The 14670-nt window shown below is 37.3% G+C and overlaps 1 protein-coding gene across 1 annotated transcript in view; it reads right to left on the bottom strand.

Annotated features, from left to right (window-relative positions):
* Window positions 1-14670, bottom strand: part of LOC129004497 (facilitated trehalose transporter Tret1-like) — a 41141-nt gene that overhangs the window by 13409 nt on the left and 13062 nt on the right. The window contains exons 2-6 of the mRNA XM_054433103.1: window positions 8489-8648; window positions 4605-4806; window positions 3285-3487; window positions 1200-1410; window positions 481-725 (exon numbers count right to left, since the gene is read on the bottom strand). Of these exons, the coding sequence (XP_054289078.1) occupies window positions 481-725; window positions 1200-1410; window positions 3285-3487; window positions 4605-4806; window positions 8489-8648 (1021 nt within the window). The remainder of the gene's footprint in view (window positions 1-480; window positions 726-1199; window positions 1411-3284; window positions 3488-4604; window positions 4807-8488; window positions 8649-14670) is intronic.

The following is a 14670-nucleotide window of genomic DNA, read 5'->3' as shown; positions in this document are numbered from 1 at the left end:
GGTTTAAGTTTTTGTGTAGAGCTTTTAATTTTACGGATTTTTGATTCTGCTACAGCATTATTTAGGATGCCGAAGAGCATTTCAAAACATAAGCATGTATCGTTTGTTTTATGATTATTGGTTGTGACAAGAGGCGTTTTTAAGCAAGGGCGGTTAGGGCTAATAGCACGATCCATATGTGTGCCGAATAGGTACAAGCTGTGAATACAAGGGCTGCAGCATTCCCTAAATAGTCGGAATAGCCATGTGATTATAGCGCTCATCTTCAAGTCTTGAGGTTGCCTAACCACAAGATTCTGAATCTAAATGGGATTTGTCACTGCACTATTGGTTACAGATGCCATCCAACAAAACATTGACGTTGCCGTTAGTAACAGAGATTTAGTCAAGACAAGTCAAGTCAATCATCTAAGGTTTGGACCGCTCTCTAACAAAAACCATAATGAATGCCAATACAAACACAAATAAACACACACTTACTGCAAATGTCTGCAACGTAGTCATGCCTCCCATGTGTCCAACAAAGAATGCGAGAGAGACTATAGCGTAGGGTCGTAGGAAGGTGCGACGGAGAAAAGGCTGCCAGGTCTTGGACTGTTGGTGCTGTGCCGCAGAGCTTTGGATGGACTTGACCAGCATGGACAGCTCTGTCTGTACCTCCGCCGGAGTCACCCAGCCTCGGAGCCATTGGAGCGATCGTTCTGCTTCACGGATTCTGCCTTGGCCTAAACATATCACATAGGCATTGGTCATTGGTTGGTGGATTTTGTTTAAATGTAATTATAAAGAAATGTGTTCTTGGTAATTTTTTATCCAAACAAGCGTGTTTTGTTTTCTAATGGAACTTAGACTTTTAAGGCAGGTTTTAAAACAAATATTGCTTGGATTGAGAACCATAGACACACAATAGACAGTAATTAAAATATGAGTCTTTCTCATTCATTCAACACTCAACCTTCTCTAGTCTTTGCATTGAGGTATGCACCCTTAATTGTGTGTTGCCATTGTATAAATGATCTAAACTAGCTGTTACCCGTGGGGTTTGCCTCATTTGACTTCATAAGTATTAATGAAACTATTGACAGCCAGTTTGGGTGGCATTTTTAGGAAGGCTTTTCATGGTTGCTTTGAAAAACAACATTGGACCTAGTAAGCTGTCAAATTTATATACAGTACTAATTTTAAACTCTGAGGCTTACCAATAAGCCAGTGAGGACTCTCTGGAACACAGCAGAGTGCGCAGACAGCAAGGATGGGAAACACTATGTTGACCAGAGCCACGGACCTCCACGGTAGGAAGATACCGAGGACAAACTGTAGAAACACTCCGAGAATAACACACATGGAGGCAGTGGCGGACAACATGCCTCGGAGATGTGGTTGTGTGATCTCAGCAACATATGTCAACACCTGTACAGATTATACAATTATACCACAGGTAAGTACCACTGTTGGGTTCAAGATACCAAGGACAAACATTAGAATCACTCCAAGAATAACACACATGGAGGCAGTGGCTGACAACATGCCTCGGAGATGTGGTTGTGTGATCTCAGCTACATATGTCAACAACTGTACAGATTATACCATTATACCACCAGTAAGTAACACCACTGTTGGGTTCAAGATACCAAGGACAAACATTAGAAACACTCCAAGAATAACACACATGGAGGCAGTGGCTGACAACATGCCTCGGAGATGTGGTTGTGTGATCTCAGCTACATATGTCAACACCTGTACAGATTAGATTATATCATTATTACGCAGGTACGGCATGCTAGTGTTTGGATCCATATACCAGCTGGTCCATAATGTCTCTCAGGCAGAGTTACCTATGACAGCTATAAATACTTCTAATACTTTCTACTACTTATAGTCCTCGAGTGGGCGCATCGGCCAAAATGACACTTATGGGCACATCAGTCTTTTCAACCAAATTATTATTATTTTTTAAATGTACAATCATTGATGAAAACCAAGGAAAATGTAAGTAGTACATTCCTATATGATATCTAAATTGTTATACTAATAGAAAAACAGCACCATTTTACATTATAAAAATACAAAATATGTATTTACAAGTTACAAAGCTTACACCTGATCATCCTCACTCTTTTCTCCAAGATAGCATTGTCCTTTATCGCACCAATATTTAGTGATAAAAAGAATATGGTTATGCCCCCAGTACACTCTCGCCGAGGCAAGCCGAGCGTTGGCGAGTGCGTGACAGTACTCGGTGCGCTCATCTTCTCTCGCCTTGACTCAGGTCGCCTTGCTTCGCGTCACCTCGTGCTCGCCGGCGCTACGTTTGGAGTCGATTTTTTTACACGAGTCAAAGGGCCTGAGACTGCACAAGTGGCGAGTGCTACTTCCACATCGAAGTTTGCCTCCATTTTGACTGCGAGACAAAGCGAGAGTGTACCCGGTTACCTCGCATAAACTCTCGCCCGAATTACTCGGCGAGCGTCTCGGCGAGAATGTACTGGGGGCAGCAGAGGCATTCAATGACTGATTCTTGATACAAAATATAAATTTTTCATCTTTGTCGACAAAGTGGACCAGACTCTTTGCTAGTTTGTAAAATGTTAAAATCTAAGGCTTAGCAGCATCATCAGTAGGATGAATAGCATCTCTTCCATGCATGGTAGAGAGCAGAAGAACATTGTTATTTTCCTTAGGTTTGTACAGTAATACTAAAACTATGGTTGACGGTTGAAATGCAAACATACTGCTGTTTAATGGAAGGTCAGTAGAACTTTTTAAATCAACCCATTAATGGTGGCTGTGGTTTATCACTTCCTATTGTATCAACAACATTCAGCTTATAAGCATTTCTCAAGTATAATTAATTATTATATAGTTATTTCACTAACAGTATTATATGATCACTTTTTGTATAACATGGTCGATTCCATTCTCCTTGTCTAATATTTAGTTTGGAACTAACCCCTCCCCACCACTGCTATTTCATAGCTTGACCTTTCCATGAGGAGTATCTAGGAGGGGGTGCCCCGGTCCGCTTTTCTCTTCCACGTTTCGGTCTTTTCCACCGAAGTGCGCTCTCTGGAGGGTAATTAAACTAATTTTCCTAGGTATAATAGAATGTTTCATGTTTTGACAGTGTTGAAAAAAATTTAATACAAATCAAACAGTTAAGCATGTAATGCTTATGCACAGTAGCCAAAGTGAAATCGAGATGCAATTGGCACATAGAATGTCATTTTGCTCAGGTCAGTAAGTAATAGAGTACAGTATACCTACAAATTGAGTTAAGAACTTACAGGAGCTTCAAGCACACCTCCACTGAAGCCTGTGAGGACAAGAGCTGTGTAGAGCATGGCCACGCTGCTAGCCCAGTGGTACACAAGCCATGCTGCGATGAACGGAAGGTTGAGCGTGATCATGGATGGCTTGCGGCCGAACGGCTGCGTTAGAACACCAGACAACAGGCTACCCACCGGCACACAGATCAGGTTGATACTACCTACACACAACTGATCCTCTTACTCATCACCATGTCAGTGAGTGGTACAATTCCTATTGTTTAGGTGCAGTGGTAGGACATCACGGCTATGGATGGTAGATGTGTTTATAGCATACCGTAAATTTAAAGAACCAAACTTTATCAAACTGTGTCCTCCCCCATTGCAAACGCAAAGCTTGAGTATAACTGCAATAAGGATTTTATACTTCTATACCAACCCGTACGGGGAGCGAGCTGGCGTAGTGGTTAGAGCGCGGGACTTCAGTCCCTGAGGTCCCGGGTTCGATCCCCGCCAAGTCACCAATGGATTTTATCTAAGTGATAATGCCGCAACCCCTAGGTCTAGCCTGAAGTAATGTGAAAAACAATTCCAGGCTCGTGCCTAGCGTCCTTAGGAAAAAAAAAAAAAAGAAAAAAAAAAAAAAATACCAACCCGTACGAAGGACGGGTACTCTGCTAGTTTTATCATAATCATAAATTTATCCCTAAGGGAAAAAAATAAAAATAAGATAGGAGATAGGTTTTTTTATAAACGCCAAAAAAAAGGCGAACTACTATAAGAATATACTAGGCTACTATATCCTTTTATATAATACGTGAAGGGGATTTCTACAAAACACTACTCCTCCATAAATAATGGACGGATTTTTACAAACGATATGTCAAAATTAAGTATTTTTTGTGTAGACACCATCTATTCTTGTAATAAAAGTTCTCATGATTTGCCCCACAGGCCATCAAAATCCCAATGTATTTCTTATGAAGAAAATATTTTGTCTATTTAACAGACGAATAATTTGTATTAATTACAGCTGTGCATAGTAAACACATATGATACACACAAAAGCGTTCGTTTTTAGAGTAAGTTCGTTTTCAGTTTTTTTAACTTTATTGGAGTGATTGATTACATTATTTTTGAGTTGACTCTTTTAAGTAATCAGAAACTATGACTGTTATTCGTTTTGAAATAACACCTGGAATACTTTGCAATTGCTCGAATTTGAGCAACAGGTGCACTAGTAAGGGAAATGCACTACCTTTGACTATTACCGATCAACAAGTTAAGAAATCACTGAATTGAGTAAAACAAGTATTAAAGCTTGAGAAGGTTACCCACTGAACCACGAGATCTGGTCCTTGGTGAGGTAAAGTTGGTCGTGATGATGTACGATGTTGTCAGTCATGTTACCAGCTGTGTTGGTGATATTGCTGTTGGTTAGGGGGTCCACAGACATGATGGCAGGGATCACTATGGTGGGAAAGCCAAGAGTCATCCCATAGCCCACCAGCAAGATGTTCTTGGCTGTTGTAGCAAGCACCTGTTTAACATACGGCAACATTTTTTACACATTTGGGGGAAAAGATGTTGATTTTTATTTGGGCGCTGATACTTACTTATGATTGTTAAGAACTATGGCACTATGATTTCAAAAATGTCATATAAATAATTATCTATTATCCAGGTCCTGTAAGTAACTTGACTTCCTCCTTTTTTTATGTCCTTCCTTCACATTCTAGGATATTAGGTTCTACCACAAAATTGCTTTATATATTACTTCAGGCTAGTCTTAGAGGGTATCACAGGAATAAAATTCATAGGTCATTGGCGGGATTTGAGCCCTGGACCTCTGGCTCCAAAGCCCCAAACCCCATCACTAGATCAGCTCGCTCCTGCTTAACACAAAATATGAAAGTATTCATCGTGACTTCTTACACAATGAATACTTCAACTTTCTTGAACCTATCCTATGCATATACAGTAGCTTCTGATGTCAAACCCCAAATTATTTGGGAATGAAAAAAGTTAATTGTATCTAAATTTGGACTTTATGAGATAAGAAATACTGCCCGATTTATCAATGGTTGTTTTACTTTACTTATGTTCATTCTTTATATATCTCTCCAACTCTACAGTATGTTGGAAAGGGAATTGTCTAGTTGGATAACACTCACATTGTCCTAAAATTCAAATTAGGCTACCTATTTCAATTAGCTTTCAGGAAGCAGTCAAAACCTTAAACTTATAACATATGTAATCTTTGTTATAACTTAAATTTAAATCTTGTTTTGATGTGAAATATCTCTGCTAAACTATCAAGCCTGGAAGGAGTTGATAAATATTGAAGATTTTCCTCCTAATCGGAAGGTAATTACTATGTGTTCTTCAGTATTAAATTTAAGTAGCAGAGGAAAACGTTTTCTCGGTTAAAATACTTTTTACACTCAACACAAACCTACCAAAACCACCTTCCGTTGATCAAAGGAGGACTATGGATCAACTATGTGTTAGAGTTGTTTTTAGAGAGTACTAAGTAAGTCCATCTATGTTCAAGTTAACAATTATTAAGCAAGTTGTACCATAAATCATCATTGTAAAAGATGAACTCAGCAGTTTTTGTGAAGAACACTTATTTATTCGTATGAGTTTATGACCAATTTTTATTATCACATTTTAACAATGCATTTTTTCACATTTCAAACAGCTGAACAGTGTAAACAAGCATACAACAGCTGATTGACTGGCTCACTAGCAGTGGTTTTACATAGTAACAGTTGGTATGTTGTCATGATTACATTTTCAAAAAAAAAAAGAGAAAAACAGAGTTATCTCCCTTATTTTATGAACAAATTTTCTTAATTTTGGTACCGGTACTGTATCAGATTATGTAATTGAATCCCCTTTAAAAACATATTAGTTGACATTTTTATATATTACGTTTTTGAGACATTTACGTTATAAAATGTTAAGCGCCCGCCATTTTGAAAATAAACACCTCTGTTGACAATAAACACCTACTATTGGTTGTTTTAGTAATAAAGTCATATACAAAATTTCAATTTTTTATAACAAGTAATTATTGAATAAAAAATGTCTTTGTAAAAAAATTTCGACTATAGGATTAAATTTAAGTTGTTGCAAGTTTTATTATGATATTTTGATTATTATGATTATTTTATTATTCCTGGACCATGGACAAAAGTCCATGGTCCAGGAATAATACCTGAAAAATTTGGACCTCAAAACGTAAAAGTAAATCGGTCCCGGGTCCAGGTCTTGCCATGAGACCTACGGTAATAGCTTATTCTCTAATGGTAAATTCGCTAAAAGGGGTTTTGTCACGTAAATGTAAAGAAGGCCGTCACTGACTGCAGATACAGTGTGTGTCGGTTTGCTGTAGACTCACTGTAAGTTATAGGCCAGATCATTAACTGATTTTAGTACCTTACCACTCAACAATAGTTGGCCTACACAGCTAGTTAACGAAACCTTCAACTTTCAACGATGGTTGACACGCATTCGCTGACTTCTAATTTATTAAACAATTTGCACATTGATTTATCCACAATCACAATACCCCTATGTGCTGGAAATATGTTTCCGTTTGGTTTTGGTTAGGTTAGCACTTGGTATGTGCGATAACCCATAGAGATGAATGGATTAATAAACATATCAAGCAAACAAGTAGATAGCCTACACCATGCAGAACAGAACAAGAGTACACATCAAAACCTTGCATAAACAGGATCCTGAACGAAAATTTGTTACCGTACATAGTTATTCATAGAAATTTAAAGTACCCAAAAAATTACTCCTTGAAAATAGCTTACACTATTCAAAATTATTGTTATAAGAGAAATTTAGTTTAAGCAACCACTTTTGACGTATGTTATTGTGTATCGCTACTGAACCTAAAAGTGCAACCCTCTCGCTTGAACCATTGACTACAAAACGTGAATGGTTTGCAGTCAATGCTTGAACTAAACAAGTACATGACCGATTTCAGGCCCAGGGCCGCTCAACAACAAACCCACCATGATGTAACTGTGGATAATATAGAGCGGCGAGACGAAATATCGTCCTTGAACGTGCAAATGGCAAATGGCGCAGTCATCGTCCGTAATTTGACACATTGGTAACACTCAAATAGATAGCAAAATCCTACTTTATTATTAATATTATAAATGAGAAAGTTTGGATGTTTATGACAAGTGAACGCGAAAAATACTGGTCGGATTGGGCTGAAATTTGGCATGATGATAGCTCACATTCCCGATTAACATATAGGCATATTCTTATTTCAAAAATCCTTTCGGGCTCCGCCCCAGTGGCTCTGTAGTTTCCCATGTTAACCTTATGAGAAATGGAATTATTGAATCTTAACAGCTGTTTCAATTAATGGTTCTGTTCTATGATGTTCAATAGCATTAAAGTTACAAGGATTACCAGCAGGGTGCAGCACTATTATTTCTTTTACATTTACAACAGCTAATTTGCAACCAAAAGGTGAGTGAGCGTAGCGAACGAACTCCAACTTGGAGGCGAGTGAGCGTAGCAAACGAGCTAACCTGAAGGCAAGTGAGCGCAGCGAACGAGCTCCAACCTAAAGGTGAGTGAGCGTAGCGAACAAACTTCAACCAGGACGTGATTGAGCCATGCGAACGAGATAATCTTGAAAATTAAGAAGTTAAACGGGGCAAAGCCCGCGGGTTACAGCTAGTAACAAATAAATATCAAACTGAGTAATAAGACTGGATTTAGATTATCCGTATTCCGATTCCATTCCGGATCAGCTGAAGTTTATTCAAAGATTATTGCTTGTCAGTTATCCTCTACCTAAAACATATGGGAATGGCGATGCCAATGAATTTATCAATGAAATCTATCCACTAGTGTAACGTCATGGATCCTGCAGCATGGCCTGTTTTTCTAGTGGGACCTTGCTCTGATACTAGGCATCCCTACGCTATTCTTCCCTACAGCTATAGAGTAAAAAAGCAAGTAAGACCCTCACAACAATATAGATCATTGTTAAGGCAATTTTCAATTACCATTAGATTTTGCAACACTTGATTAGACCTACTAAGACCTTTTCAACCAGAGTAAAGTGGCACAAATTGGAATGCTACCGTCCTCTTAAATCTAGCAATCAGGTTATATTTGAACTTATGCTATATACTTATACTATATAGATGGGGACCGAGCTTTGCTCACTTACATACCTGGGGCAGAGCTTGGCGCAGAGGGTGCGTAGTTCTCGGTGTGAATGCCACGCTTGGCTCGGTGGTTGCACCATCCTTGTGGTTGAAGCTGTGGTTGTGGTTGTGGTTGTTGTCTGGTTTCTTCTCCCCAGCCACTCCAACTCCACCCCCACCGCCTGGTCTTCAAGAACACACCCCTTGGGTTAGACAGTCAATCATTAGTACATCAATAGGGGTTTGTTTTTAGGTAAAAAGAACATTGTCAAGTATAAATTATTAGCAGTATTTCGTTCCATGATACTATAGTCAGGCCTACTTGAAACATAAAGGGTGTTAAGATAAATTTCCCTTTTAGTTTGGCATGAGGGTGAGTGAATAAGTAAGAAAACTGTTTATTATATCAGCACATTCTGTCCAAAGGAATCTTAAACTTAGCTATCCAATATCTACTTCACTTCACTGTATCTATATTCAATGTGATACATTTCCAACCATTGTTGACCTACAGTGAACCCTGTTCAATTACTGGGCAGGTAATTAACCGCAAATCACTTCAACGAGGAAACAAAAGAGTAATCAGCTGCGTGCTGAGGTGCAACAATGGCTTCATCTGGGGACAGTTGTGTGACCTTGAGGTCAAGGACAGGTCACAGGATGCAGTACGAGAGGACAGGATCGCACAGGACTCGGCCTTGAAGAGTCCTGGACGTCCCTAGCAAGTCACGATCTAGATTGATAGCATTGTAAACATGTCCAGACAAGTTGGCAGTGCGCGTGAATGTCGAGATGTTGTAGAAATGTTTTCTTAGAAGCAATCCTCTTTATTTATCACACCTCTTATATAAGTTGTAAAGGGAATGTGTGCAATGTGCTGGGTTATGGTTTAGAACTAATAGGCCTAATGAGAAACGATTATTAATGTGGTGGCATAGAATGGCAAGAAACGTTTTACTGTATAAGGAATATTTATTTATTTTTCAAAATTGTTTGTGCTATCGAATAGGCCTACAAGAAAACCTGACGTGTAAAACGTAAAATATGACGCATGAAAAAGAAAATAGTATTTAGCATTAGCACACTTCTTTATAACTTGAATTTTAGGTTATATAACAGTAATTAAGTAATTACCATATAAAATACTCTTTTACCATGATAATGCCTCAGACAGCTTATACAACCAATACAATCAATTCTGAATTTGGATTATTCTACAGTTAAAGCCAATTTTATGTAACTCAGTTCAGATAAGTTAAATTACTAAACAACATTTTTACGTGTACCCACAAACGTCTGACTGTGAACAAGAAAAGAAGAAACCCTTATTAGAAAAAAAACGTAAAATGTATCTTAAAGAGGAAGGTGGGAAAAGTGTGCGTTAATCGTTATGTTAGTACTGTATCAGTAATAGATACCAAAGCCAGGAAGGATCATCGCAAGGATCGGACGAAACCCCTTATCGTTAATATCGCATAACGCTTAGAATTTTCATCACAAAATACGCTGTCTTTGGTAAATACACTTTTTTTTAGTTCTAATAACATCTCAAAATATAAATGCTAGAAATGATTGAAAGGTTCCAAAATGTATCTCTTTGAGTTACCTAACTATCGGCTAAGGACATGTTTTACAACTTTTGTGAAAAAAAAAAAATCAAAACGTGTATACAGGCCTAAACCACGATTTGAATTGTCTGATTTCATCGCTAACAAATAAGTCTAAAATACTTCAGGAGGAGAATACCTGCATTACAGTATTTTCAAACTAAACTTGCGACTTCGAACTAAGGACTGTTTCGAGCTACTACGTTTGACCGTTCAAATTCATGCTAATAGCTCACTTTTCTATAGGAATTTCGCTAATCATACATATTATATAAATGTTCTATAACTCTAATGGTAATTATCGTAGGAATTCTGCAGAAATCACTAACGTCACGCAACCTCAGTGTTTAAAACTCAACTCGCCGATGTTGTTCAGCCCCAAACATTCTCTCAGCTAACGCCATAACTCAGACCTTAGATATACAATAGGCTCGCGATTATTGAAAACCTTTCAGGATCATAAGATTAGTTGAGAAACGCCCAACCATAGCACTGCTCCCAATTTCAGTGACCATCCTTTCCTGTACGGCCTAGATCATTCTGCTGCTCGTTCTCGATGGGGTATCTACTGTACAGTACTTACTTCAGTATTCATAACTTAACCTAACAAAATAGGTGTAGTAGGCATTTACGAACTGTCTTTTAAGAGAAGAGTAAGTCTTAGACCTGGTGCACAGTACTGTTTGTTTGAATTGGTACCTCCAATCCTACGGTATCGGTACCGTGCAATGGTACCTCGGTAAAGGTACCACGGTGCCAAGGAGGTACCGATGGGCCAAGGTCCATGACTCCTCATCTGACCTTTCACCCACCATGTCTTCTTGAGTTGTGATGCAGTGATCAGGTCAATGTCTACAATGCTGTAGGTGTGAGTTTCATCTTAATAAGATACATGCATTTATTAAATGCATGGAACATAGGGTTTTTTTTTTAATTTTACTTGTATAATATATCGATACCGGTAATTATTTTTACATTGTTATTTTGTTCTCGAATTGTTGATATGAAAAAGCTGAACATTTTCGAGTAGAATAACAAACGATTAGTGAGTGTGGACCCATTAAAACAAGGCTTAAAACATGCCTTTTACCAAACTATGCATGACAACAACAACAATGAACAATGCCACGAGTTTCTTATGTTTTTAATACGTCATGCTCTTACATCTATTGAAATTTGTAGCTAGTTAAATTGTTCACGCATCTGCTTATCATTCTAAAACTCGAATCATTAACTTAACTGGGACAGTTTAAATCCTTGCTAATTATAATCCTTCGGGCGTAGGAAGCAATAATTACAGAACCGCTAGGACAGCGCCCGCAGGTCGTTTGCTATAAGTGGAATGTTCCGCTAATAGTGGAATCCTTCCTTGACCTTGTCTTTGAGGTGACTTGATTTAAGCAGATGAGGAAATGCACAATCAATCGGTCTATAATGGATGCCCGATAAAAATCCACTTTTGTTTAACGTTTGTTTACATAGACTCCCTTTTTATCTGGGCTTCTCGGGACCGAGGTCAGTCCGGATGATGGGGGTTTCCGGTTAAACCAAAGTCCCCCAAATCACTCGAAAACTAACCCAAATAGTTTACCAAAATTCGGGAAAGTTAAACGCTTAGTTATTTAAACGCGTAAAAACTCCCCTCACATCCTTCCCACGAGAAAATTCGTTTCAGTATCATCCACAATTAGCTGATCCAGTCCGGTTAAACCGATGTGCTGATGGAAACTGTCCGGTTAAGAGGATGTCACTTATGCTATGCCGAGTGTTGTCCCGGTTAAAAGATGTCCGGATAAGAGAGAGTATACTGTATTATCGTCGTGATGAGTGTTGACGGAATTTGAGCGCTCAGGAGGAAAGTCGTTAGGAACTATTGTAGAGCCGTCTTGATAGATGTTATCTTAAAAGTTCAAGATGTTGAACATCCTTTTAGGATCATACCGTACTTTGTTTATAGATGACTTATCTAAATTCTAAAAACCAGCCGGAGAATTCTCGAAATATACACAATCTTTGTGTTGTATCACGTTCGTAGCCTGTAATAAGTTGGTAGTCAGGTTCATAACGTATTGTTGTCTACAACTAATTGGTAGTAGTAATGGTAGTGAATCTATGTCCAATGACATTCGGTGCGTTTCCTACGTGGCCCCACAGTCCATCAATTTCTTTTACATTTCTAGGAATACTTGCCATAATAAATAACAATTAAAACTGTCTATGTTTCAAGGAAACATATTACGTTGTTTATCGGTTGTCAAACAAATACAATTTATTTGGTCAAAGTTAATTTTTGGTAAGACTTTCATATCAAAGATTAGCATCACGCTTAAAGTGCTGGCCTGAAAATTAAAAGGACATTGGTTCGATCCTGCGAAAAGTTAAGAAACTGGACCCAGCTGTCCCTGATCATTGACTGATGAAACAACTGATCTTAGTCAGTAACAAAGCTACACAGATCATCTCACAACATTCTACACTCATCCTTCACTCATATTTGTGTAAAAATACTCACCTAGGTGGCGTCCCCATCTCATAATGATAATGATTATGATTATTAAAATACCCCCGCCGCAGCAAACCTGCCGTCTAAGCGAATTTCCATTTGGCCGAATTGATTTTCAATTGATCTATTTAAATAACATTAGGTTTAACGAGTACGTAGGTTTGCTGCTACAAGGAAACTAATAAAGTAGTGTGTTTTTGGTAAAATATTGATAACTTACTATAAAATAAATAAATGTGCCAAGTTTGATCAAAATATATCCATAAACAAGCAAACTACAACATTTTACAATATTCTCCATAAGAATAACATGGGAATTTTAAATTTACCATTTTTTTAGTTTTCTCCGTAACCAATAACCGTACAAAAACACTTTGATATACTGAATTGTTTGTTTTTTTAAGCTCTTTAAGAAGATTTAGAGAAAAATTGGGAAATTTTGTGTTTTGAGGGTAAGAAGTGAGAAAAACCAATTTTTACCCCATAAAACCCCCCATAAAACCCTGTTCCCATGGTCCGATCATGCTGGATCGCGAACTCATTCAAGTTTATCCCGCCTTACACCTTCAAACCAAATTTCATCAAAATCGGATAAAAATAACTCAAGTTATCGTGTTCACGGACACACATATATATATATATATAAATCTATATATATATATATCTATATATATATATATACCCCCGCCGCAGCAAACCTGACGCCTAAGCGAATTTCCATTTGGCTGAATTGATTTTCAATTGATCTATTTAAATAACATTAGGTTTAACGAGTACCTAGGTTTGCTGCTACAAGGAAACTAATAAAGTGTGTGTTTTAAGTAAAATAATTATTGCTTAGTATAAAATGAATATATTTGCCAAGTTTGATCAAAAGATATCCATAAACAAGCAAACAACAACATTTTACAATATTCTCCATAAGAATAACATGGGAATTTTAAATTTACCATTTTTTTAGTTTTCTCCGTAACCAATAACCGTACAAAAACACTTTGATATACTGAATTGTTTGTTTTTTTAAGCTCTTTAAGAAGGTTTAGAGAAAAGTTGGGAAATTTTGTGTTTTGAGGGTCAAAAGTGAGAAAAGCCAATTTTTACCCCATAAAACCCCCCATAAAACCCTGTTCCCATGGTCCGATCATGCTGGATCGCGAACTCATTCAAGTTTATACCGCCTTACACCTTCAAACCAAATTTCATCAAAATCGGATAAAAATTACTCAAGTTATCGTGTTCACGGACACACACATATACAGGGTGGCTGGTCATCAGTGTTACAAAATTTTTTTGGCGTAAGTACTAAGTAAATGCAGTGTAATGATGCATATAAAAGGTTCCAAGTCCAAAAATTAGCTTCCCAAAGAATTATTTTATGTTTTTCAAAAATAACTATGTTTTCAAACTTAATACAGCTATTTCTCAGTTACCTGTAAATGGATTTGAGTAGACAATGTCATTTTCGTGTTCTACATTAAATTTTGAATAAGAATAATATAAAATGACGGAGTATCAGTTGTAAACACTCCATTGTAAATAGATTCAAAGATAAAAATTAAGATGTTTGAAAAAAATTTAAAAAACATTGGTCTATTGTATTTTTTCACACCCTGTATACAAGAAAGTGTCCGAATATGTTAAAAACTGCGCCATTTTATAAGCTTTCCAACCATATGCTACACTATTGAGGTTTAGAAATTCTGTTGTTTGTTTTAGTGGTTTGAATACCAGAAAACAGGGAACTTTTTTACTGTTTTTACTGTTTTTACTGTTAAAGCTGAAACAAAAATACAACTTTTGCTTAATACACACCGGCTTTCTATGTTTTAAATGTTAAAGACACCCTGTTTTCTGGTATTCAAACCACTAAAACAAACAACAGAATTTCTAAACCTCAATAGTGTAGCATATGGTTGGAAAGCTTATAAAATGGCGCAGTTTTTAACATATTCGGACACTTTCTTGTATACAGGGTGTGAAAAAATACAATAGACCAATGTTTTTTAATTTTTTTTCAAACATCTTAATTTTTATCTTTGAATCAATTTACAACGGAGTTTTTTCAACTGATACTCCGTCATTTTATATTATTCTTATTC

This window comes from Macrosteles quadrilineatus, unplaced genomic scaffold (genome assembly GCF_028750875.1).
Source record: "Macrosteles quadrilineatus isolate MER2022 unplaced genomic scaffold, UCM_ALF_1.0 Scaffold_9__3_contigs__length_116548681, whole genome shotgun sequence".
Taxonomy (NCBI): domain Eukaryota; kingdom Metazoa; phylum Arthropoda; class Insecta; order Hemiptera; family Cicadellidae; genus Macrosteles; species Macrosteles quadrilineatus.
Note: the sequence above shows the minus strand (reverse complement) of the source record. Positions and strands in the feature narration are given on the sequence as shown.